Raw genomic sequence first — 24,039 nt, forward strand, 5'->3', positions numbered from 1 at the left:
TTAATATATCGCAAAAAGGAAATAAGAACTCGATGAATGAGATATGTGTCCAATTTTAATTTATTTGATCCTAGATTTAAAGCCAGGGAGGTCCGTAAAAAATGTCTTTATTTTAAAGAAGCCGCATATTTGGCTCGGAATCAATATCAAAATCCTTAATGGAAGGTCAAAATCTTTGCAATGAATTTTACATTGGCTTATCATAGTAGTAATACTCCGGTTTCGGATACTTTAGATTGATTTAGAAATTGTGCCTTGGAACTTCCATTTGAATGAAGAAATTTAAAAAACGAAAAAAATGTTTCCCCTTCAATTTCACTTTTTATTTTTATCAATATTTTTATATATAAAATCAACAGAAATTTTCAAAATCTTCTCAGAAGAACTGGTAGCGAAAAAGTCAAATGGCACAGTTTCAATTCCTTGCGGGGATAAAATTTTAAATTTATGATTCTTATTGATTTCCTATTCTTTCAGAGACATTTAATTGTTCAAAATTTACTTTAACCGATCAAACATCATCGGAAGTGGAACAACTTCCAATTTTTTTTTTGCTAGGTTCCAGTCAAATTTGGGGGGTCGGTTTATATGGGGGACTATACCTAAAAGTGGTCCAATATGTTCCATTTTCCATCGGGTCTACTTCAATAGCAGCAATTTGTGTCACGTTTCAAATCGATAGTTTTTTTGTTCGGAAGTTAGCCTAATTTCAACAGACGATTGGACGGACGGACATCGGTAGATCGACTCAGAATTTCATCACGACTTACAATATATGCAGTAAGGAGTCTGAGACCAATATTTTGTTACAAATGGAATGGCATAGTATACCCCACCCCATTCAATAGTGGAGGATATAAAAAACAAGCATTGCGAAAAACGGAGATGGAATCCCACAACATTTTTTTGCTGATATTCGAGCTTAAATTATATACACTTTACATTTACATTGGATATTGAACAGTAATGCCGGATATTGAACAGTGCTTGTCATTTCGTTCATACATTTATTCATCAACGGATGTATGTGAAATGTGAACATCGTTCAAGGAGTTTTATTGCTGCATACACACAAAGAAAATTTCATTAAAATCGAGCCAACGAAAATTTTTCATGGATACAACGAAACATTTTCATTAAGACAATGAAAATGTTCGTTAATAGTATGAAACGTTTCGTTGACTAACAGAAAATTCGTTATAATAACGAAAAATTTCATTATATCAATGAATTTGTTTCATTGGCGCAATTTTAATGACACATTTCATTAATATAACGAAACTTTTTCTACCAGTGTAGGTCCATAATCTCGATTACTGTTATACGATTTTGCATCGTAGGTATGCATAAAATACTTAGATCCTTAAAGAAACCAAATTAATTTAAAACGTTATTTCCGAGAAAAAAAATATTTTTTTTTATTTATTTAGCGTACATTACATTCTACATTATTTGTAGTTTGTTTGGTGAAACGATACCTTTCAAGTACGTGCCCAAAAAACTTTTTTAGGAGTATTATTTGTTTACAATGTGGAGTTATAAACTCTGAATTGCGCTTTCTGCTCGTGTTTGGTTCGATGGAATTGTCTTGAATATTTTAATTAAACTTTCGCTAGATTGTAAAGCTAGGTATTTCTAAAATAGTGTTAAGTCCACTTAGCGATCATATTGAATTAATCAAAGAGTTTCTTTGAGCATTAGAATTACACAAAAGCACTAATATAAAAAATTATTGAATTTTTTCCACCACGTTGGAAAAAACCCTAGTGCCACTTCTCGCACTGAGGCAACTCTCACCATGATGATGCCAATGCATGCGTTTGATTTTTGTATTTATCCAAATCACATGTTCAAATATTGGTCGTGATAATATATTAAACACATTATCAAAAGTGGTTCCCTATTGAAATGACTTTATTAATTTATTTAAGTGCTGGAGTAACAGCAGTCAACAATTTGACAGTATCATGATAAAAAGAAAACCGTGAGTCATACATACCCCAAGGAAACGACCAAGACATGACTTCTCTATACATTCGCCGAAATTTTCCCAATTGCGAAAATGTCTTCTTGCACATTAAAGACGAATTTCTATGGCATAAAAACGAAGCTTTTTGTACTAGCACTCAGAACTCATTGATAAGAGAAAAATTCACCATCAGCGGTATCACAATGAACTGAATAGTCTAATAGGGCCTAAAATAACGAACTGATATTTTATTACTAGAGTTAGGCAACTCAAATTGAGAAAGTTGGCATTTGTTAGCCTTTTCAAATGCCAACTTTCTCAATTTGAGAAATTCTCAGAGTTGAGTTCAGCCAGATCGAACCTAATACACAATCCCACCATTGATATTGCAGATTTTCTACTATAATGAATATAGAAAACCAAGTAAAATCGCACAGAGTATAAAACCATATTATTTTCCATGTTTTCGTAGAAAATTAATAAATAAATGACGCAGCCCTAATACAACAAAGATAAAATAGAAAGTACGTATAAAATTACTCGATGTTATAAAAATATTTTCAGATTCCATTTCCATTAATTGAACTCTTCCATAAGAGCCTTCGGGAGCCACCGTGGTGCAATGGTTAGCATGCCCGCCTTGCATACACAAGGTCGTGGGTTCGATTCCTGCTACGACCGAACACCAAAAAGTTTTTCAGCGGTGGATTATCCCACCTCAGTAATGCTGGTGACATTTCTGAGGGTTTCAAAACTTCTCTAATTGGTTTCACTGCAATGTGGAACGCCGTTCGTACTCGGCTATAAAAAGGAGGTCCCTTGTCATTGAGCTTAACATGGAATCGGGCAGCACTCAGTGATAAGAGAGAAGTTCACCACTGTGGTATCACAATGGACTGAATAGTCTAAGTGAGCCTGATACATCGGGCTGCCACATAACCTAACTTAACCTAACCTTCCATAAGATGGCTTTTTAAAAACTACATAATGCAAGTTCACTAATATTAACGAAATGTGTCGATAAAAGTGAGCCAATGAAACAAATTCAATAATACAACGAAATTTTTCGTTATTATTATGAATTTTAATCAACGTAACGTTTCGTACTATTAACAATATTTTCATTGTATTAATGAAAATGTGTCGTTATATCAATGAAAATTTTTCGTTGGCTGAATTTTAATGAAATTTTCTTTGTGTGTTGATATTGAGGTGTAGATTGCCGACTTCGTGATTGCTTTTCGAATTGCTTATCAAATAAATTACAAACATATATGTTTGTAGTCAAATACAAGTATAGGTTAGGTTAGGTTAGGAATAGTGGTTAGGTTAGGTTAGGTTAGGTTAGGAATAGTGGCAGCCCGATATTTCAGGCTCACACAGACTACTCAGTCCATTGTGATACCATAGTGGTGAAATTCTCTCTTATCACTGAGTGTTGCTCGATTCTGTGTTAAGCTCAATGACAAGGGACCTCCTTTTCATAGCCGAGTCCGAACGGTGCTCCACATTGCAGTGAAACCACTTAGAGAAGCTTTGAATCACTGCAATGTGGAACGCCGTTCGGACTCGCAATCAGTTAAAAATTCAATTTTGTACAATAATAGAAAAAGTTTCGTTATATTAACGAAGTATGTCGTTAAAAGGCAGCCAACACAACAAAATTTGTCGTTATTTTAACGAACTTTCTGTTAATCAACGTAACCTTTCGTATTATTAACGAATATTTTCATTGTATTAATGAAAATGTTTCGTTATACATTCGTTGGCTGAATTTTAATGAAATTTTCTTTGTGTGTATACACGAACGGAATGGAATGTTTGGAGCTCTCATTTTTAGCACTTGTAAGTGCAAGCATACAATGTTCAAGCACTAGTATAAACATGTGGACATATGTATATGTTAATATCTTAGAACATATTATGTTTGAAGCATCGCATTATCTCTAGATACAAACATATACGACACTTCGTATAAACATATATATGTTAAGAAATGTCAGAGAGAGAGAGCGAAAGAGAATAGATAAAAAAGATAAAATATGACGACGACAATAGATAATAATAGACATCAACATAACACAGTGAGAGAATCAAATGAGAGCAAACGGTGCTTGAGAGACAGATATGCTTGCATTTGGTATGCGTCTGACACATGAGGTTCCCCAAAAATTTGAAATGTTTAAGTTTAAACATTATTGAATTTACACATTCACTTGTGTATTCGGAGAAACGAACAGAGGGCGACAAAAAGAATAGATACCCTGTAGGAAGACTGGGGTCTAGTGTCTCAAAGTCACCACTTTTGTCAACTATTATGGTGACATCAGACAGTCAACAAATTGTCTATACTTGGTAGACATTTTTGACAGCTGTAAAAAAATAATATGAGCAAAAGAAATTTAAAGAGGCTAGTGAAAAAACAATCCTATATAAATATCGCGAAAAAAAAACTTCGGAGAGGACAGTGAGCCTGTGCAGAGTTCGGAGGACATTTTATTGCGTCTTTGATGGATAGGACGAACAGAAATTAGAATTTTCGAGTTAAAATAGTGGTTAATCGAAACAGCATCAACCAGAAATTGGCCAGAGGAACTACTGGTTAATTTAAAGAAGGAAAACCTAGATATTTGCGGGTATGATAGGTAAAATCTGTTTAAGCAACGTATTATATTTATTATATATTATTATATTTTTCTATTTTCAGTCGTTATTTCTAGTTGTGCAGAATTGTCAGATAAATGTCACAAAATAAGAAAGCTGGAAGCGATGGCAACGGGACAACTTGATCTATTTATTGAACTAGCTATAGGACCCATGTGTGATTTAATTTTATTGTATGTTAATCTTTTGCAAATACAAAAAATAAAAACAAGTAAATAAAGTCTAAAGTCGGGCGGGGCCGACTATATTATACCCTTCACCATTATGTAGACCAAAATTTGTGTTACCATATCAACTCCTTCAAATTTTTTTGGAGTTATTATCAAAATTTATATTCCTATATACAAATATTTATATCTGAAACGATTTTGAGACAATTTGTTGTACTTCTACAAAATCGCTAGAATTAAAAATTAAATCGGCTAACACCCTGGGATGAAACATATACATATACATTCGAGATATACACCCTAAAAAATCGATTCTCTAACATATGTTCCAAATATATTTTGCAGGAAGCACATATATAATTGGATATTGCCGAAACATTATTATGTTTGTTTTATGTGAACATATTATATGTTTGTAAGCATTTTGAGCCCAAACATATTATGTGCTTGGAAGAATTATCTCCCCACATAATTTTCACTTCCACGAAATTTTTAGTTCTTGGTACCTTTTTCTGTAATACAAGTAATGTTAAGGAAATTATTCAATTTTATAATTTTTTTTTTAATTTTACCTTTCGCCTGGACGGAGAATCGATTCGCGGACCATGCAATTTGTAATCCAACACACTATCCACTGGGCTATGTAGCTGTTATTGTCACCCATAGACAATTATCGTTATAAGTTACATTTATATAGCATAGCTTGCAGCGCCCACGAGCCCATGCAAACATAACATTATTTAACAGAAACATACATTTGTTGGCCACGTGGAGCAGTGGTTAGCATACGTTCCGAAAGTTGTGCCCATAATGTCAAAATGATAAACAAAACGCATGTCCACACATACATAAAATGCTGCTCTCAAGACGAAAACACATGCTGTTTTTTTTTCAAATGTCTATTCTCTTGGTTCCGAATGTCTATTCTCTTTACTACGAATACTCATTCTAATATTCAAAGTTTGGCATTACAGTGTGTAGAATATGACTACGATATGGGGAAATCATCACAGAATTTTGTGTAAAATGTGGGTATTTTGGCCATATTAGATTAAGATGACACACTTAAATAGCATATTAAATATATTCTCTGTGGAAACTATCGGGTCAATTGGAGGAAACTCCCATTGAAAATGGGTCTAAAATATGAAACATTCTACAATATTTCCCCTACTCTGGCGTATATATATATATGGGAGCTATATCTAAATATGAACAGATTTTGACCAAATTTGACATGCATAGTTAGAATAATAATCCTGCTATCTCAGCAAAAAACGTAAATGGGAGAATAATTTTGGCCTCCGTGATCATATGGGTGTAAATCGGGCGAAAGATATATGTGGGAGCTATATCTAAATCTGAACCGATTTCAACCAAATTTGGCACAATTAACAATACTATTAAACGTACTCCTTGTGCAAAATTTGAAGCAAATCAGAACAAAACTCTGGCTTTTGAGGCCATATTAGTCGAAACCGGACGAAAGATATATATGGGAGCTATATCTAAATCTGAACCAATTTGGCTGATATTTTGCATATCTCACGAAAGCCCCAAAATATTTGGCTGCCTTAAATTTTGATAAAATACGTTGATAAATACGTCAATTATGGCCAGATCGGTGATAAATATATATGGCAGCTATATCTAAATCTGAACCGATTTTTTTCAAAATCAATAGCGATTGTCTTTGAGCCAATGTAAAACTCTGTGCCAAATTTGAGGACGATCGGACTTAAACTGCGAGCTGTACTTTGCACACAAAATTACATATACAGAGAGACGGACGTACAGGCAGACAGACGGACATCGTTAAATCGACTCAGAATTTAATTCTAAGACGATCGGTATACTAAACGATGGGTCTCAGACTTTTCCTTCTTGGCGTTATATACAAATGCACAAACATATTATACCCTGTACCACAGTAGTGGTGAAGGGTATAAATATAAATTAAATCAAAAAAGTAAACTTACTTTAAAAAAAAAAAATTCAAAAGTGTTGACTAAAGTAACGATAAAGTACTACTAACTCATTAGTTCCAATGTCTCCATATGGTCCCATAAGTACCATCTAGTCAGCAGTTATATTGTCAGTAGTGGATTTTCAATGAAAAGCATATGTTAAATGTCTATAGCAAAATATATTGTGTGGGGTATACTTTGTTAGTAGTACTGGTGACATAGTCAATAGTGATTCACTACAGTTTCACTATTGACATTTCCTACAGGGTATATACTGGACAATTTGTGTTTATGTTGTGAGCCGCATGTGTATGTGTTGAATAAAAATAACTTCCTGTTATTTATAATATGCTTTTTTCATATTTTTAATGGGTAATTTTACTGTTTTGTGTATCAAATAGGTTAAAAACCGAGTAAGAGTTCATAAAATGTTACAAATTATTAAAATTTTGTTGAAAAAAATGCTACATCCCATCTGAAAAAATTGTGAATTTTTGAAAATATTTGAGGTCAAACGTTTCAGACAAGCATTAGAATCCATCAAAAAAATGTAAAAAATTATAAAAATTATTTATTTGACAGTATATCACAGAATTTTTTAATTTACATCCAAAACATTGAATTCGGATCACACCTAAAGAAGTGATGCAAATTAGGTGCAACGACTGTTGAAACGGAGGACTTCCGTCCTATGACAAGCCCATGTTAAATTCATCGCTTCTGCGTCAATTTTGCACCACTTCCGGATCCATTACATTTTTGACGATGCTTTTTTTTTTTTTGCTGGGAAGTCGACATTTTCCGACCAAGAAAACACAGTAAAATAGCGGATATAATTAAAAATTTATGGAAAGATTTATTAAAAAAATCAAGAAATTTAAGAGTGTTTAGTGAAATGTTCAAACTAGGGATTGTATCAATTGGCATATATAAACCAATCAGATGAATTCTGAGGTGTATTAAAACCATATTTATTTCCAATTTCTTCGTAGATAACAGGAATAGGGGTCTTAAATTCATGCAATTGAATTAACTTAAGTGAAGTAAATTCACTATGTTGTACACCCAATTTTCGTTTACAAAAATTCATTTCATTTGTTTTAGTTTATTCAATTTAACTCAAATAACTTGTAAATCATTTAATTTGATTTTATTCACTTTTGTTTACTTTAGACCATCTTCATTTTATTTATTGTATCTTATATAACTATTATTGCAAGAATATAACATTAAATTAGTTCAACCTATAATCATAACACAAATTTATGTTTAACGATGAACTTTTGCCATTATAAATAGACGTTTTCAAATACATTACATTTGGAACTGCTACGACAACAGAAGGAATTTGATTGTAGACGACTGTAATCTTTGATTGAAGGTATTTCAATTCAGCAAAAATTTAGTATTGTATTTAGAATTTAATATTGTCATCATTTTTAGTACGATTGATAATAATTCTAATTGCTAAAGGACATTGGTAAATTTTCTTAATTTTTTAGATATATTTCAATCGAGTGGCGATCCGTTCAGATTCGCCAACACTGAGCTCTTGGATTTCTTTATCATTAAATTAAAATTAGATTCGTACAGAATTTAAACTTGAAATTAACAATTCAGGTTTTTTATTTTATTGTTACGTTTTCTTTTATTTACGTATTTATTATTTGGTATCGGTTTAAAAATACAATTTCTTTTGTCCAACACTGTATATGAACCACACGTTATATTGCAATGTTATAGTTCATCGAATTATGCATTAATGTGAATGCATGTTCTTGATTAAAGTGATTTGGTTAAAATTAAAAACAAAAACTTCAATTTGCATTGTTTCTAATAGATTATTAGTTATGTTAATGACAAGCCATCTCGAAATGGAAACAAATTGGTCATTTTCTAGTATTATTATTTTGATTTATATTGATTGACGATAGTGACGATACACAGAAACCAATCACATTCTTAATAAAAACAAACTATTATGCAGGGGCATACTTATATTTATCCAAGATACTGTCATCATTTACAACAGCTGATTATATACTTCCATTTGATGGTTGCTAGACAAATTTTTGATTGTCGTTTGTTGTTTACGTTCAAACTAATCGAATATTGGCGAATACATTGGCGTAGAAGTAAAAGGTGTAATCAAATTAACATTACAAAAATAATGAGTTTTATATTTAATTTTTTCAAAACTTGTCTAAATTACAGAAAACCCAGAATTCTTTTGAATGCCTACACCCTCAAAAAAATCGCTTCTCTAACATATGTTCCAAACATATATTATTGGATACTGCCGAAAAAATAATATGTTTGTTTTATGTGCACATATTATATGTTTGGAAGCATTTTGAGCCCAAAAATATTAAATACTTGAAAGAATTTTCCAAAAGAAGATTGTGCTCATTCCCTCACATAATTTTCACTTCCACTAATTTTTTTAGTTCTTGGTACCTTTTTCTGTAATACAAATAATGTTGAAGAAATTATTCAATTTTGTAAATTTTTAAATTTTACCCTTCGCCTGGACGGAGAATCGAACCGAGGACCATACAGTTTGAAAGCCAACACACTATCGACTGGGCTACGTAGCTGTTATAGTCATCAGTAGACAATTATCGATATAAGTTACATTTATATAGCATAGTTTACAGCGCCCTCGAGCCCATGCAAACATAACATTATTTAACAGAGACATATATTTGTTGGCCACGTGGAGCAGTGGTTAGCATGTCTGCCTTGCATGCAAAGGGTCTTGGGTTCAATCCCTGTTCCGACCGAACCATTTTTTTTTTGATTTACACATTTATATTTATACTATATTAAATTTTTATAATGAAACTGCGAAATGTGGGTTATTAAAGGTTTACAGTGCTTGATATAAAGGAAATGGACTGAGCTTTTGGATAAAATATTATTTTTTTAATGCAAAAATAACAATTTTGTAACAAAAAACTGTTTTTGGTATAAAAGTTTGAAATTTTGGAAGGGATTCAAAAACTCTAACAAAAGAAGAACGTGGGGTCGAGTATAAACATACATAAATAATTTTATAATATACACATACTTTTATTTAGGCGTGAATAGTTTTTTACTAGCATTTAACACCATTTTAAATGCATTTATCGTGTTTTGTACTTCATTTCATTTTTACCTTTAAGGCCGGTATTAAATTGGCATTATCGCTCTAAATTACCCCTTTTTTCGCTCTAAATTACCTTTTCTTTAACAATTCATTTTAAAGAAAATACACTTTTTCAATTGTTTTATATTTGAAGGTGTCCGTCAACTCCTCTTGGACTACTTATTAATAAAGAGGAACTACACTATGTTTTTATACATTTTACTGTTTAATTTTTCACTATTTCCTCCTTTTTTCGTTTTACTGTCCCAACTCTAAAAAGAGTACCCTTTCGTTATTTTTGAAAATGATGAAGATCCCTTTGTAATTTTTGTATATTTTCCACCGTTTTGTTTTTTAATTTCCTTTGCCTGAATATTTTGACTTACTCCTCGTACGTTCCGATTTCTTTTAACGAACCAAAGACAATACACCTAAGGATGATGGGAAATTGGCTACTGAGCATATCAAACCATTTACGGTGTTAGTTCCATACTTTTCGTTTATCGAACCAAACGCGTATACGACAAGTATAGACAAATAAGTGCAGGAAATAAATTTCCATAAAGGGAAAATGTAATTTTATTGTTGTTGTCTAAAATATAACATTGTTTCATTAAGAAAATTAAGTTTTTCATTTAAAAAATAAAAACGAAAAACAAATAAAAATTACAAACATGTATGGAACTAACACCGCCAGTGCAACATTTGGTGTGACGCATGTCCATCTTCCTTAGGTGTATTGTCTTTGGTCCACACATACATAAAATGCTGCTCTCAAGGAGAAAACACATGCTTTTTTTATTTTTTCAAATGTCTATTCTCTTGGTTCCGAATCACTATTCTCTTTACTCCTAATATTCAAATTAAATAATATTTAGACTTAAGCATATCAAATAATATTTAGACTTAAGCATATCATTTTGGCCTTATCATAAAACAGTTTTCCGAAGAAACATCCAAGCGGTTTCACAGAAATTGCTCTCTGATTCTCTCGCTGTGTTATTTTGATATCTTTTGTCAACCCTCCCGGTTTCCATCTCTATTTCTTTCTCTATACTCTCTCTCTCTCTGTGGGTCTCTGAATAAAATATCACAACATATATATGTTTACTCGAAATTTGTAAATTTATATATGTTTACATTCACACATATTATTTTTATGAAACATTCATGCCCCAAACATAATAAAGGGTGATTCTTTTGAGGTTAGGATTTTCATGCATTAGTATTTGACAGATCACGTGGGATTTCAGACATGGTGTCAAAGAGAAAGATGCTCAGTATGCTTTGACATTTCATCATGAATAGACTTACTAACGAGCAACGCTTGCAAATCATTGAATTTTATTACCAAAATCAGAGGCAGAAAATCCGCTTTTTTATCGACAAATTTTGTTCGGCGATGAGGCTCATTTCTGGTTGAATGGCTACGTAAATAAGCAAAATTGCCGCATTTGGAGTGAAGAGCAACCAGAAGCCGTTCAAGAACTGCCCATGCATCCCGAAAAATGCACTGTTTGGTGTGGTTTGTACGCTGGTGGAATCATTGGACCGTATTTTTTCAAAGATGCTGTTGGACGCAACGTTACGGTGAATGGCGATCGCTATCGTTCGATGCTAACAAACTTTTTGTTGCCAAAAATGGAAGAACTGAACTTGGTTGACATGTGGTTTCAACAAGATGGCGCTACATGCCACACAGCTCGCGATTCTATGGCCATTTTGAGGGAAAACTTCGGAGAACAATTCATCTCAAGAAATGGACCGGTAAGTTGGCCACCAAGATCATGCGATTTGACGCCTTTAGACTATTTTTTGTGGGGCTACGTCAAGTCTAAAGTCTACAGAAATAAGCCAGCACCTATTCCAGCTTTGGAAGACAACATTTCCGAAGAAATTCGGGCTATTCCGGCCGAAATGCTCGAAAAAGTTGCCCAAAATTGGACTTTCCGAATGGACCACCTAAGACGCAGCCGCGGTCAACATTTAAATGAAATTATCTTCAAAAAGTAAATGTCATGGACCAATCTAACGTTTCAAATAAAGAACCGATGAGATTTTGCAAATTTTATGCGTTTTTTTTTTAAAAAAAAAGTTATCAAGCTCTTAACAAATCACCCTTTATATTCTAACATATTAACATATGTGTCCCAAACATTTAGTGTTAGTTTAGGAAAATTACATGTTTGCACTTAAATATATTGTGTTTAAAAATTGTGCCCGAAACACCTTTTGTTTATATCGGTACATATGAAAAACATATTTGTCTAACAGTGTAGTTGTTCACAAAAAATTGGAAGTTTTTCCACAAACATTTCTTTTTAAGACCATCAAACATCAATTTGTTTCCACTTCCGATTATGTTCTTTTGGAAATATGATATAAAATGTTTAGGAAATATGATATAAAATATCGCCAAAAAGGATAGAAAATCAACAAAAAAGTAAAAAATAATGAAAATAAAATTGAAAATTTCAACCAAACCCCCCCCCCCCCCCCCCCCACGGGGACTTGAACCTGTGCCTATTAACATTTTCACTTCCATGGATGTTTTTTTTAGAAGATTTGGCAAATTAATAGAATTTTCAATTTTTTATTGAGTTTAAATGGAAAAAATATATGCACGGACGAAAAAGACTGTTTTTCATATGTTTGGGTATAAAAATTATATGTTTGGAACTCAAATTTTTTAACACAATATATTTATGTGCAAGCATATAATGTTCATAACACATTATGTTTGGGACATAAAATGTTTGTAAATATAATATGCTTAGATGCAAACATATATTAATTTGGAAATAACCTATAAACATATATGGGTTTAGAAAGAGAGACCTAGAGAGTAAGCTGCAAGTAAAATAATGGAAGTAACCAATTGGCGCCTTAAAAATATATCCACACAAAGAAAATTTCATTAAATTTTTTTTTCCACCAGTGTATGCCCTAAGGTGCAACATAATATGTTTGAACAATACAAACAATATTTTGTTTGGACCAATCCTAAAAATATACATGCTTGAAGCAAAATGTGTTTGGGGTATATGTTACAGAAGCAATTTTTTTTAGGGTGTGTCTACAACAACATACGCCAAATATAACAAAATAAAAAGGACGTAAATCATAAAAAAATTACCGTTGGTGAGATTTGAACCTACGTTCTTTATTTTTCATTCATACTAATAAAGTACATCTCGAGAAGTAGTTAGAATGTTATGCCTTGGTGTCATATTACGATCATATCACAAACATTTGAATTGACGTTTCGACGCTTTAATGGCGTTTGTGACTGAGTGTGCTAAGGCATTCTGTTATGGTACCAACATACCCAGATTCAAACCCTTGTCGGACCAAAAACAAAACGTTTTTGACGTTTCACAAAAATTATAATTTCCTTCTCGTTAGGAAGATAATTCATTCGGCGTGGTATCATTCTCTAAAGAAAAAAGACCAATCTCGCATGTTATAAAAAAACTGTTTACTATCATATCTATTCGCTTCGTGAATGAAAATTTACTGCAATCTTTTGTTTATTAGTGTTTATTACACTGAAGAAACAGTGAACCCACCAGGAATAAAACTTTTGGTTAATTTTGGAAAACTTTGAAAATTATTAGAAAATTGTAACTAAACAGTATTACAAACGCTGGCATCACGCCGATATCACAAAAAGAAGTAAATATTTTTCGACAAATTCAAGAAAATTTATTAGACATAATTATTTTTTTTGTAGTTGAAGGAAAAAATTGGAGTTCAAAATTGCAAGAATGTCTTTAGTGACATACGAAGTTCATGATGGGCGCATAATTGGTAAAATTTACAAGTTTTAAGAAATACTGAACTACTTTGTGGGAGACACCATTTTAGAATATCGTAATACTTAATTTGTGTATAATTTTTCCTGTTTTTAGTTAATTTAACTAACGTACGCAAAAAAAGATTAGAGTAAAGGAAACTTTCTCCAAACAAAATAATTCCATAAACTAAAATAAAGTTAAATTGGCTTTAATGAAATAGAGAGTTTTGTTGAGTGTACTATATGTTTTATATATATGTAGTTCTTCTACTTTAGTTTTCAAACTTTTGCCTTATATTTATCGTCTTTTTCTTCGTATTCGTACCCTTGTATTAGTTATAATCTTTTGAAAAATATAGAATATTCATTCGCGTATAAAGAATTGTATATTCTTGTTATGCGGGTGGTATTCAATAAATAAATGTGAATGTACATTTGCTCGGTCATTGAATTTTATACCCACGTTTAGTTCATAAAATTTTTGAGACATACTTGGGATGCGAAGAGTTGTATTGAAATAATAAAATTAAACTGAAACAAAATAATATTTTTTGCAATAAAACAAGTTAAACTTAGCATCAGTCTAACGAAGAATTTTTGTCTATTTGTATATGCGCATTGCGTGAAAATATCGAGAGGCATCAATTGACCAATGAAACACATGTGCGGCTTAGGCCCAAAGTGTCTTACTCATGTTTGGAACATGGTAATATTTTATGATGTCATTATCAAAGATTATAGAAGAGGAAGATGGGAGATTGGCTACTGAGCACATCAAACCATTTACCACATTAGTTTAATACTCGAACCAAACGCGTATACGACAAGTATTGACATAGTATTAAAATGCAAATAAAAAGAAATTAAGAGCACGAAATAAATTTCCGTAAAGGGGAAAATGTTATTTTTTTGTTGTTGCCTAAAATTTAACATTGTTTCATTAAGAAAATTACATTTTTCATTTAAAAAATAAAAACTAAAAACAGCTAAAAGATTACAAACATGTATTAAACTAATCTGGTAAATGCAACATTTGGTATGACGCAAGCCAATCTCCCATCTTCCTCAAATCTATAATCTTTGGTCATTATGACGTGTAAACCAGTACCCATCCGCTAAACAAATATCACAAAAGTGTTGTTGTTATTATTTGTTCTTCGTGTTTCCTCGAAAAGTTCGAACTTTTATCTCAAAATAAAAAGTCGTTTGTTACTACTTTTTTTTTTGTTTTTGCAATAAATGGGTAAACTTTTGGCTATACTTTTCTCCAAACTTAAAGGCTAAATTCATGAGAGAGATTTGACGCATGCAGTTAGCCCAAATTACCCAGTTTTCCGAGTCCTGTTACACAAGGTTGTACACAGTTTTTGTAACTGAGTTCATATTAAATGTTATACATTTATACATGGAACATTTTTGTCCCAAAAAGGTTGTTTTCTTGCCAAATGCAGAAATCATACACACAAAAATATAATACATTTATTTTATGAATAGTGTTCACAAAAATTTTCCAAACACGGGATTCATAAATTATATGAAAACAATTCATAAAATAAAAAATACAGGTTTTCATTTACCAAGAATGTATACATAATATGAATGGAGTTTTTAATATTATAAATGAAGTATACATATTTTTCGTCATTGAAAAATATGTACTTTTATATAATATATACTAAAAACGTCATGCATTACATGTAACTTTTCTTTTAGATTTTTCCCCTGATTCTTAATGCCTGCATAATTGGTAAAAATGTATCAACCCATTTACGAAAAATCGCAAGTCCAGCCAGTAAAGAACATAATTTTATCATATTTTTTATTACTTATGATCACCAACGCTTCCATTTAATATTGTTTCTGTTTTACAGCAATAAATAATTTTCGAATTTTTACTGAAAAACTCAAACACACGTATTGCTTCAAAACGTTATGTTTCCTTTTTTGTCTCATATTATATACTTGTATTGTTACATATGAGAGTAACTCTATGTTGTGGCTCTCTCACGCTAAGAGAAAACCACTATTTTTTTTATATATTAAGTAAAGTTTCATTAATTTTATGACACCGTCCATATATATTATCAAAAAATTCATAATACAACAGATGACAGGAATAGCTGGACAGTTACGAATATTGTTTCTAAAGTAAAATGGTGAAACATCGATTTATAAATGGTCTATAAGTTATGGACATTAGAGGCAATTAATTTAATGTAAAGAATTTCGAGTGACATTGATGAAACAAACTTTCTCCCAAAAGGCCGCCTCAGATGGCAGAGGTTTAATTTAAAATTACCACTTCCAAGGACATCGGGTATACAAAATCTGGGCCGACGGGAAATTTCCGCATTTATTAATGGATCTCAAACAACTCCAAATTTCTGACAAATCTTATGACAATTTTAGACTGGGAAAAATTTCTTAAAACAAATCGGAGATGGGTTTATACACCCTCAAAAAAAAATCGCTTCTGTAACATATACTCCTAAACATATTTTGCTTCAAGCATATAAATTTTTGGGCATTGCCCAAACATTTATATGTTTGATTTCTTCCAATATATAATATGTTTGAAAGCATATTGGTCTAAAAAATATAACATAAGTTCCAAACATTTTGTATTTTTCCATCCAAATTCAATGATGTTGTCTTCCAAAAAACTATATGTTATTATGTGAGCATATAATATGTTTGGGGGCATTTTGGACCCAAAAATATTATTTGCTGAGAAGAATTTTCTCCCAAAGAATATTGTATTCAAAATTTTTTTCTGCCTAATTGTATATTGCCTCACATTTTTTTTAGTTCTTAGCACCTTTTTCTGTAATACAAACATTGTAGAAGAAATTATTAAATTTTATAATTTTTTTTCAATTTTACCTTTTGCCGGACGGGGATTCGAACAGCGGATCACACAGTTTGTAAGCCAGCACACTAACCACTGGGCTACGTAGCTGTTATGGTCATCAAGAGATAATTATCGTTATAAGTTATATTTATATAGCATAGCTTGCGGCGCCCACGAGCCGATGCAAACATAACATTGTTTAACAACATAATATTGTTAAACATACATTTGTTGGCAGCGTGGAGCAGTGGTTGGTCGTCCGCCTTGCGTGACAGGGGTCCTGGGTTCGATCCCTGCTTCGACCAACACCATTTTTTTTTAATATATTTTTTAACATATATTCCAGATTCGTTCGGAAGTTCCCGAAAAGGTGTTCAGCATTACATACTATTATATTAAATTGTTACTATGAAATTGTAAAGTGAGTTTTATAAAAGACAAAGTCAGAAAAGAAAAAAGCTTGATACAAACGAAATGGACTGAGTTCAAATCAAATATTATTTTTTTATTGCAAAAATAAAAATTGTGTAACAAATAAAGGTTTTTGTATACAAGTTTAAAATTTTAGAAGAAATTCAAAAACTCTTACAAAAGAAGAACGTGAATTCGAGTATATAAAAATATTTTTCCATCGAATCCTAAGGTTAAACAGTAATTTTAAAACAGCACACAAATTTATTTTGGTGTGAACAATTGTTTGCTAGCATGTTACACCATTAATTTAGAAATACAAATAAATATGAATTTTTATTAACGAATAATTTTGTACTTAATTTAATTCTTAAGGCCGGTATAAATTGGTATTATCGCGTTAAAATGGTCATGGTTACCCTTTTACTTTTCTTTAATAATTTCATTTAAAGAAAATAAACTTATTCAATTGTTGTTTTGGATCTTTCCCCACCATGTTATAATACAATTTACCGGAAAAAGTTGTAATGTTATTCTGGTTTTGCCGCTAAAATGAGAAATAATTTTAGCGGCAAAACTCGAACTCAATACCCGCTTTTATTTTTGAAAAAATTCGTCAACTCCTCTTGGACTACTCATTAATAAAGAGGAACTAATCTTTGTTTTTACAGATCTTACTGTTTAATTTTTCACTGTTTCGCCCTGTTTTCATTTTACATTCACAACTCTAAAAAGAGTGCACTGAAAAAATATTGTCGTGAGGCCAAAGAGTTCATGTCCTTAAAATAAGAATACAACTTTTGCTTAGCTTAGAAGACGCATTTCTCTAATATAAAGTTTTTTACATGTTCAAAGGTCGATACTTTCAATGAAGTCGTGTTGTCGTTATAATTAAGTGATATGACTTAAAAATGGGTATCATAACATGAAAGAACAAATTTTTGGACTAAGGTCAACTTGACTTTAATAAAAAAATTAATGAAACTGTCTTTAAACTTGTTGCAGTTTTGCATCTTGACTACAAGGCAAAAATCATTAAAAAATAGGATATGTTTTTCAATACTTTATTTTAAAGACATTTTTTACTTGAAACATAGCATAATTTCTACTGGAAGTCTTGTTTTTAACGGACATTTTATAGCAAATGAAAAAAAGCTGAAAAATTGAAATATGCTTCGTAGAGTCAAGTACACAAAACCCCATTTAAAAGAGAATTGTGTCTTAAAAGCATCCTTACTTGTCTTCTCCGCTTCTTTGGTTCGGAATCAATACAAAAATTGTTAAAGTGGAGACACAATCTTTGGAACCGGACATGCTTTTTGTTCAGTGTATAGTGCCCTTTCGTTAGTTTTTATGAAGATCCCTTTAATTACCTTTGTTTGAATATTTTGACTTACTCGTCCTACGTTCCGATTTGGTTTGATGAAACAAAAAAATTGTGCCCGTAATGCGAAAATGATAAACAAAACTCATGCTCTTTTTTTCAAATATATTTTATCTTGGTTCCGAATGAATTTTCTCTCCGAATACTCATTTTAATATTTTACTTAAGCATATACAATTTTTGGCGAAGTCTTATATCACAACATATATATGTTTACTCATAATATGTAAATTTATACTTGTTTATATTCACACGTAGTATTTTTCCTATATTTAATGAAATTTTCTTTGTGTATATATATTTGTAATGCGCCAATTGGTTACTTTCATTATTTTACTTCCAGAATACACTTTGTCTCTCTTTGTAAACACATATATGTTTATGGGCTATTTCTAAATTAATATATGTTTGAATCCAAGCATATTATATTTACAAACATTTTATGTTCCAAACATAATATATTCTAACATATTAACATATATGTCCCAAACATATTATGCTAGTTTATGAACATTATATGTTTGCACTCAAAAATATTGTGTTTAAAAATTTGAGTTCCAAACATATAATGTTTATACCCAAACATATGAAAAACAGTATTTTTCGTCCGTGTATGTATGTGCTATATCACAAAATTGTTCGGTATGACCCATCTTCGAACTCAACACGCCTGCAAAAAATTCAGAACGTTAGGCTCTACTGCCATATTGCCTTAAAATTGTACCTTTATCAAGAGTATATATAGGCTTAAAAATTTATAGTTTAATATGTTAAAAATGGACTATACAATTGATCAATTCAGCCCATATTCTAGTAAAACCTACTCTTTATGTCACCGTGAAATTTCGCCCATATAAATACACTTTGAATGGCCTGAAATCCAGTACTTTGTTGTTCGATTAAAAACCCCAATCGAATCTAATTTGTCGAAATAGTTCTTTTGTTACAAACATATGAAGTGTTTTTCAAATTTTGTTTCGCCGGAGTCGGAATCGAGCAAAATTTATACGACTCCGGCTCCGACTCCGACTCCAGCAAAATCTTCAGGCTCCGACTCCGGCTCCGACTCCATAGCCCTGCTCAAGGCATTACGATGGCTTGCTAGAGGCAACAGAAACCAAAATTTTGAAAATTTGTTGTTTTGATCTCAGCTTAAAAACCATTGCTTTGACTAAACTACAAGAGTAGCTTAATCACACTTGAACCTTCCGAAAAAACGGGTTTATGATAGTCGGCTTTTGCCGAAATAAATATGTACAAACATTTCTCTTTTCCTTTGCCAATTTCAAATCATCGGCTGGGTTTACTTTGAGCGAGCTTCCTCTTACTTCATTTGTTTTGTTTTCGTTGGTTTGTACTTCAATCATATTTGTTGTTTTGATCTCAGCTTAAAATCCATTGCTTTGACTAAATAGCTTAACCAACAGAGGAAAATTTTGAAAAGCAAGTAGTTTGAGTTACAGGGGTTAGACTAAAACATTAATGCTACACCCTCAAAAAAAGTCGCTCCTGCAACATATGTCCCAAACACATTTTGCTTCCAGCATATATATTTTCAGGATTGGTCAAAAAATATTGTTTGTATTGTTCTAACATATTATGTTTTACCGTACGCATACACTGGTAGAAACAAATTTAATGAAATTTTCTTTGTGTATATATATTTTTAAGGCGCGAATTGGTTACTTTCCATTCTTTTACTTGCAGCATACTCTCTAGGTCTGCCTATAAACATATATGTTTATAGGCTATTTCTAAATTAATATATATTTGCATCCAAGCATATTATATTTACAAATATTTTATGTCCCAAACATAATATGTTCTAACATATTAAAATATATGCTAATATATGAACATTATATGCTTGCACTTAAAAATATTGTGTTAAACAATTTGAGTTCCAAACATATTTTACACCCAAACATATGAAAAACAGTCTTTTTCGTCCGTGTATGAGTTTTTGTTTGCTCTGAATGAACTTTTTATGGACAATTCCGAATTTAACGCTATGAAACTATACATAAGTGTTGTATATCATAAGATAGATTCACTCGCAAGCCACATACAAAAAAATAACTGCAAATAAATATTAACAACTTTATTTGTATGTAAAATCTGCTGATGCTCAACAAATTTGTCTATTGAATATGAGGCATTTGTTGTTGAAATGTGTTTGTAGATGCTTGACAGAGGAAATAATAGAAATATTATGAATTTTCAACAAATAGTTTTGTTGCGAAAATAGTTGACTGCTGAGAATATGTACGAAAGCTAAAAGAAGTATGCGAAGAATACCGTTAAAATAAAATAAGTATGAGCACATGCATGTGTATGATAGCAAGCAAAGAGCTCACTCATCAGAGAATACAGAAAAGCATGTATAAATGTCTGTAAAAAATTATATTTTTCAATTTGGTAGTTTCTTAAATGTGTTTGTTGTATGAGATAATTAATAAAACCATATTAATATTGGGATTACACTTATTACAATTCTAATTAACTAAAATATATAGCACTGGGCAAATAGTTGTCAAAACGCTTGCTAGACCAAATTTAAAATCGTCATACATTTACAAAACTGAGTATAGGACACAAAAATGTTACATGTTCCCGGTCCAAAAATAACATTTTGGTCATATTCCTTCTATTTGTGTACTTAACAAAATATCTCCAAAATTTTTCCGGCATATTTGCAATTTTGGTGCAATTCATAGCATAATTCTTTCAATTTTAATTTCAATTTAATTTTTTGTCAATACACTAATAAATTTGTTGCAGGTCATTGATAGACTCCAACAAACCACATACAAATTTTTTCGTTCAAATTCAAAAATATTTGTTGAGGATTAAACGTAACGTTCAACAACAAATATTTTGTACTGTTGGATGCTCAACAAATTACTTACAAATTATGTTATTGAGAACACAAATTATTTGTTGCCTTCTGATGGTAACGATTGGTAACAACTTTTTTTGTAATAATGGTTATTAAAAGTACAAATTAGTTTGTTGCAGGAAAATTAACAAATTTTATTATTGGTTTTCCAACAAAAGTTATTGGTTCTCAAACTTATTTTTATCTGTGCAATTTTTGCCAGGGTTTGCATAATTGTTTCCCCTAAAAACCGCAAGATTTAAAAAAAAAATAGCTAAGCAAAGCTTAAAGATGCCAGAAAAACGGTAAATATTTTTACTAAACAATAGTCACATTTTCTTTGCAATGCCTATTTTAAGCCAGTATAAAATATTTGAGTAATATAAATTGGAATTTTACAGGAAATTTCTTCCCGGTAACGACTTGCTAGATGTAGCTTACAATTAAGAGCTGTTTTTAGTAATAAATGGATTAATAGTAAACGCGTAGATTTATACTGACTTTACCACAAGAGAGTAAAATTCATTCTTACTCTCCAGCAAATTTTTGCTAAATCAGTTTTACTTGAAAACGATGCCAACAGACCTACACACAAAGAAAATTTCATTAAAAGTCAGCCAACGAAAAATTTTCATTTATATAGCGAAACATTTTCATTAATACAATGAAAATATTCGTTAATAGTACGAAACGTTACGTTAATTTCCAGAAAATTCGTTATATTTACGAAAAATTTCGTTGTATTAATATAAACTAATAGAAAAAGTTTCGTTATATTAATGAAATGTGTCATTAAAATTTAGCCAATGAAACAACTTCATTGATATAACGAAATTTTTCGTTATATAACGAATTTTCTGTTAGTCAACGAAACGTTTCGTACTATTAACGAACATTTTCATTGTCTTAATGAAAATGTTTCGTTATATCAATGAAAAATTTAGGTTGGCTCAATTTTAATGAAATTTTCTTTGTGTGTATATTAGAGGCAATAGTTCTTGTCATAAATTTTAATTTATTAATCTAGAAAACAAATAAATACATTGTAGAGGGAAACGAAAGGATCATCGAACAAATTATTTTCGTATTTGGAAAAATTCATTTGAGAGGAAGGGATTATTTTTTAGCATGTATTAAATTGGTTTCCAATTTTAAAAAACAAATGGTGTTGCCTAACATTTTGTATTTTCACAAAGAAAACAGCCGCCGGGACATTGATTTTGTTTCGCATGTATGCATGCCTGTTACTTCTCTATATGTGTATCACTCACTTACCATTTGGATGTAATGGAGGCATTGAACCTCCGACGCTACCAGCTGCTGGGGTATTGAGGGTGGGTATTCTGGGTGGATCCATTTTCCAGTGTGCTGGTATATTGAAGCTGGCTGGTGCAATAGATCCAAAGTCTCGATTGATGCCCGATTCAATCAACATGACAACTTAGTTGCTTCGCTTTTCAAAAGTAAAGCGGTATCTTTCTGTCACCCCTTTGACAGTGCTTTTTCGATTCGATTGGCGCTTGTATTATTCCACGTATATTGAAAAAGAGTTGAATGGAATTCCAACGCGTATAGTAGCACTTTTTGAATTTTTCACACTCTTCGCATGCGGTCGTCCGTCCGTGGATTGCCTATTTTGTTTTTAATGATTTTGTGTGGAATTTAGTTTTGGAACTTCTGTTTGAAAATTGATATTTTTTCTTTCTATTCAAATTTTAAATTTATTAATCAATCGTTCCTCGTTCACTAATTTATGGGACACATTTATTTGTCGAAATCGTCATTAACACAAAAAGAGCCCGACTGATGTGAGATGTGAAACATGGTATTATTCTCTGTGATGATATCAAGTTGTACACTTTTTCTAAAAAATCTTGTTTTTGTTTTTTTTTTTCTTTAGCCGTCGTCTTTCTTCGTCACCGCCGTTGCCGCTTTTTTAATCTCATTGAAGCGCAATCACGATCCAAACACGTAACCACCAGTTATCATACTGAGACGTTCACTCCGGTTTCAAGTTATGATTCGAATACGTCGTTGTCTGTTGCATTGTGTCTTCCCTCACTCATTTTCGCCATAGGCAAGTGGAGCACATGCTGAACAACACACACACCCAACGCTTAAAAATGCGTTTGACCAATGAGCAGGTGTATGTGTGTTTGTGATCTACTCTTAAAAACTGGCTTTGAGTGATTCCCGTGACTCAACCACTCATAGAGGGGAATTTCTGAGATGCCAAACAAGAAAAGCATTGCTGACAATAACCAAACTCATACACATGCTCTTAACGAATCGAAAATTTTACTCAAGGGGGTTGGCGTAATGGCGGCCATTGTTTTCAATGGCTCTTAAGTGTAAGAGAGAGACAACACTGTGTCTATATGAAGTCACATTCTCTTGCTCAAAGCCCTTCCCACTATAGTCGGCAACGAAGCAATTATCACCGGCAAAAATCTCGAGTGGGCAGTGCTAGTTGCACATGCTTGCGTTTTTGAATGTCAACAATGCGCCACGCCACATCCAGCAAATAACTACTCCCGCTTCCTATACCATGGTGCAAGCTGATTGTACATGTACGTATGTGACAAGCCTTGTAAGTTTGTTTGTATATGAGAATGTTTGAAAACTCGAATGGGTGTGTACGTGTGTGTGTATGTATGAATGTTTGACATTACATTTGCCATGCCAGGCAATCGTGAATGAATGAATGAGTGTGTGGGCACTCATTCGGTCTCACCTTTTTGCTCGCTCATACTTTCATAAGCGAAACGCTTCTAATCGAATAAAACAACAACACTTCCCGTTTGGGTATAGTAGCCGTAGAG

The 24,039-nt window shown here is 31.9% G+C and overlaps 1 protein-coding gene across 1 annotated transcript in view; it reads right to left on the reverse strand.

Annotated features, from left to right (window-relative positions):
- eyg (eyegone) overlaps window positions 1–23,210 on the reverse strand; it is a 52,439-nt gene extending 29,229 nt beyond the window's left edge. Inside the window, exon 1 of the mRNA XM_075305664.1 lies at window positions 22,493–23,210. Within this exon, the coding sequence (XP_075161779.1) occupies window positions 22,493–22,652 (160 nt within the window). The 5' untranslated portion in view covers window positions 22,653–23,210. The remainder of the gene's footprint in view (window positions 1–22,492) is intronic.
- Window positions 23,211–24,039: the final 829 nt, after the last annotated feature.

The sequence above is a fragment of the Haematobia irritans genome, chromosome 4 (assembly GCF_050003625.1).
Source record: "Haematobia irritans isolate KBUSLIRL chromosome 4, ASM5000362v1, whole genome shotgun sequence".
Classification (NCBI taxonomy): domain Eukaryota; kingdom Metazoa; phylum Arthropoda; class Insecta; order Diptera; family Muscidae; genus Haematobia; species Haematobia irritans.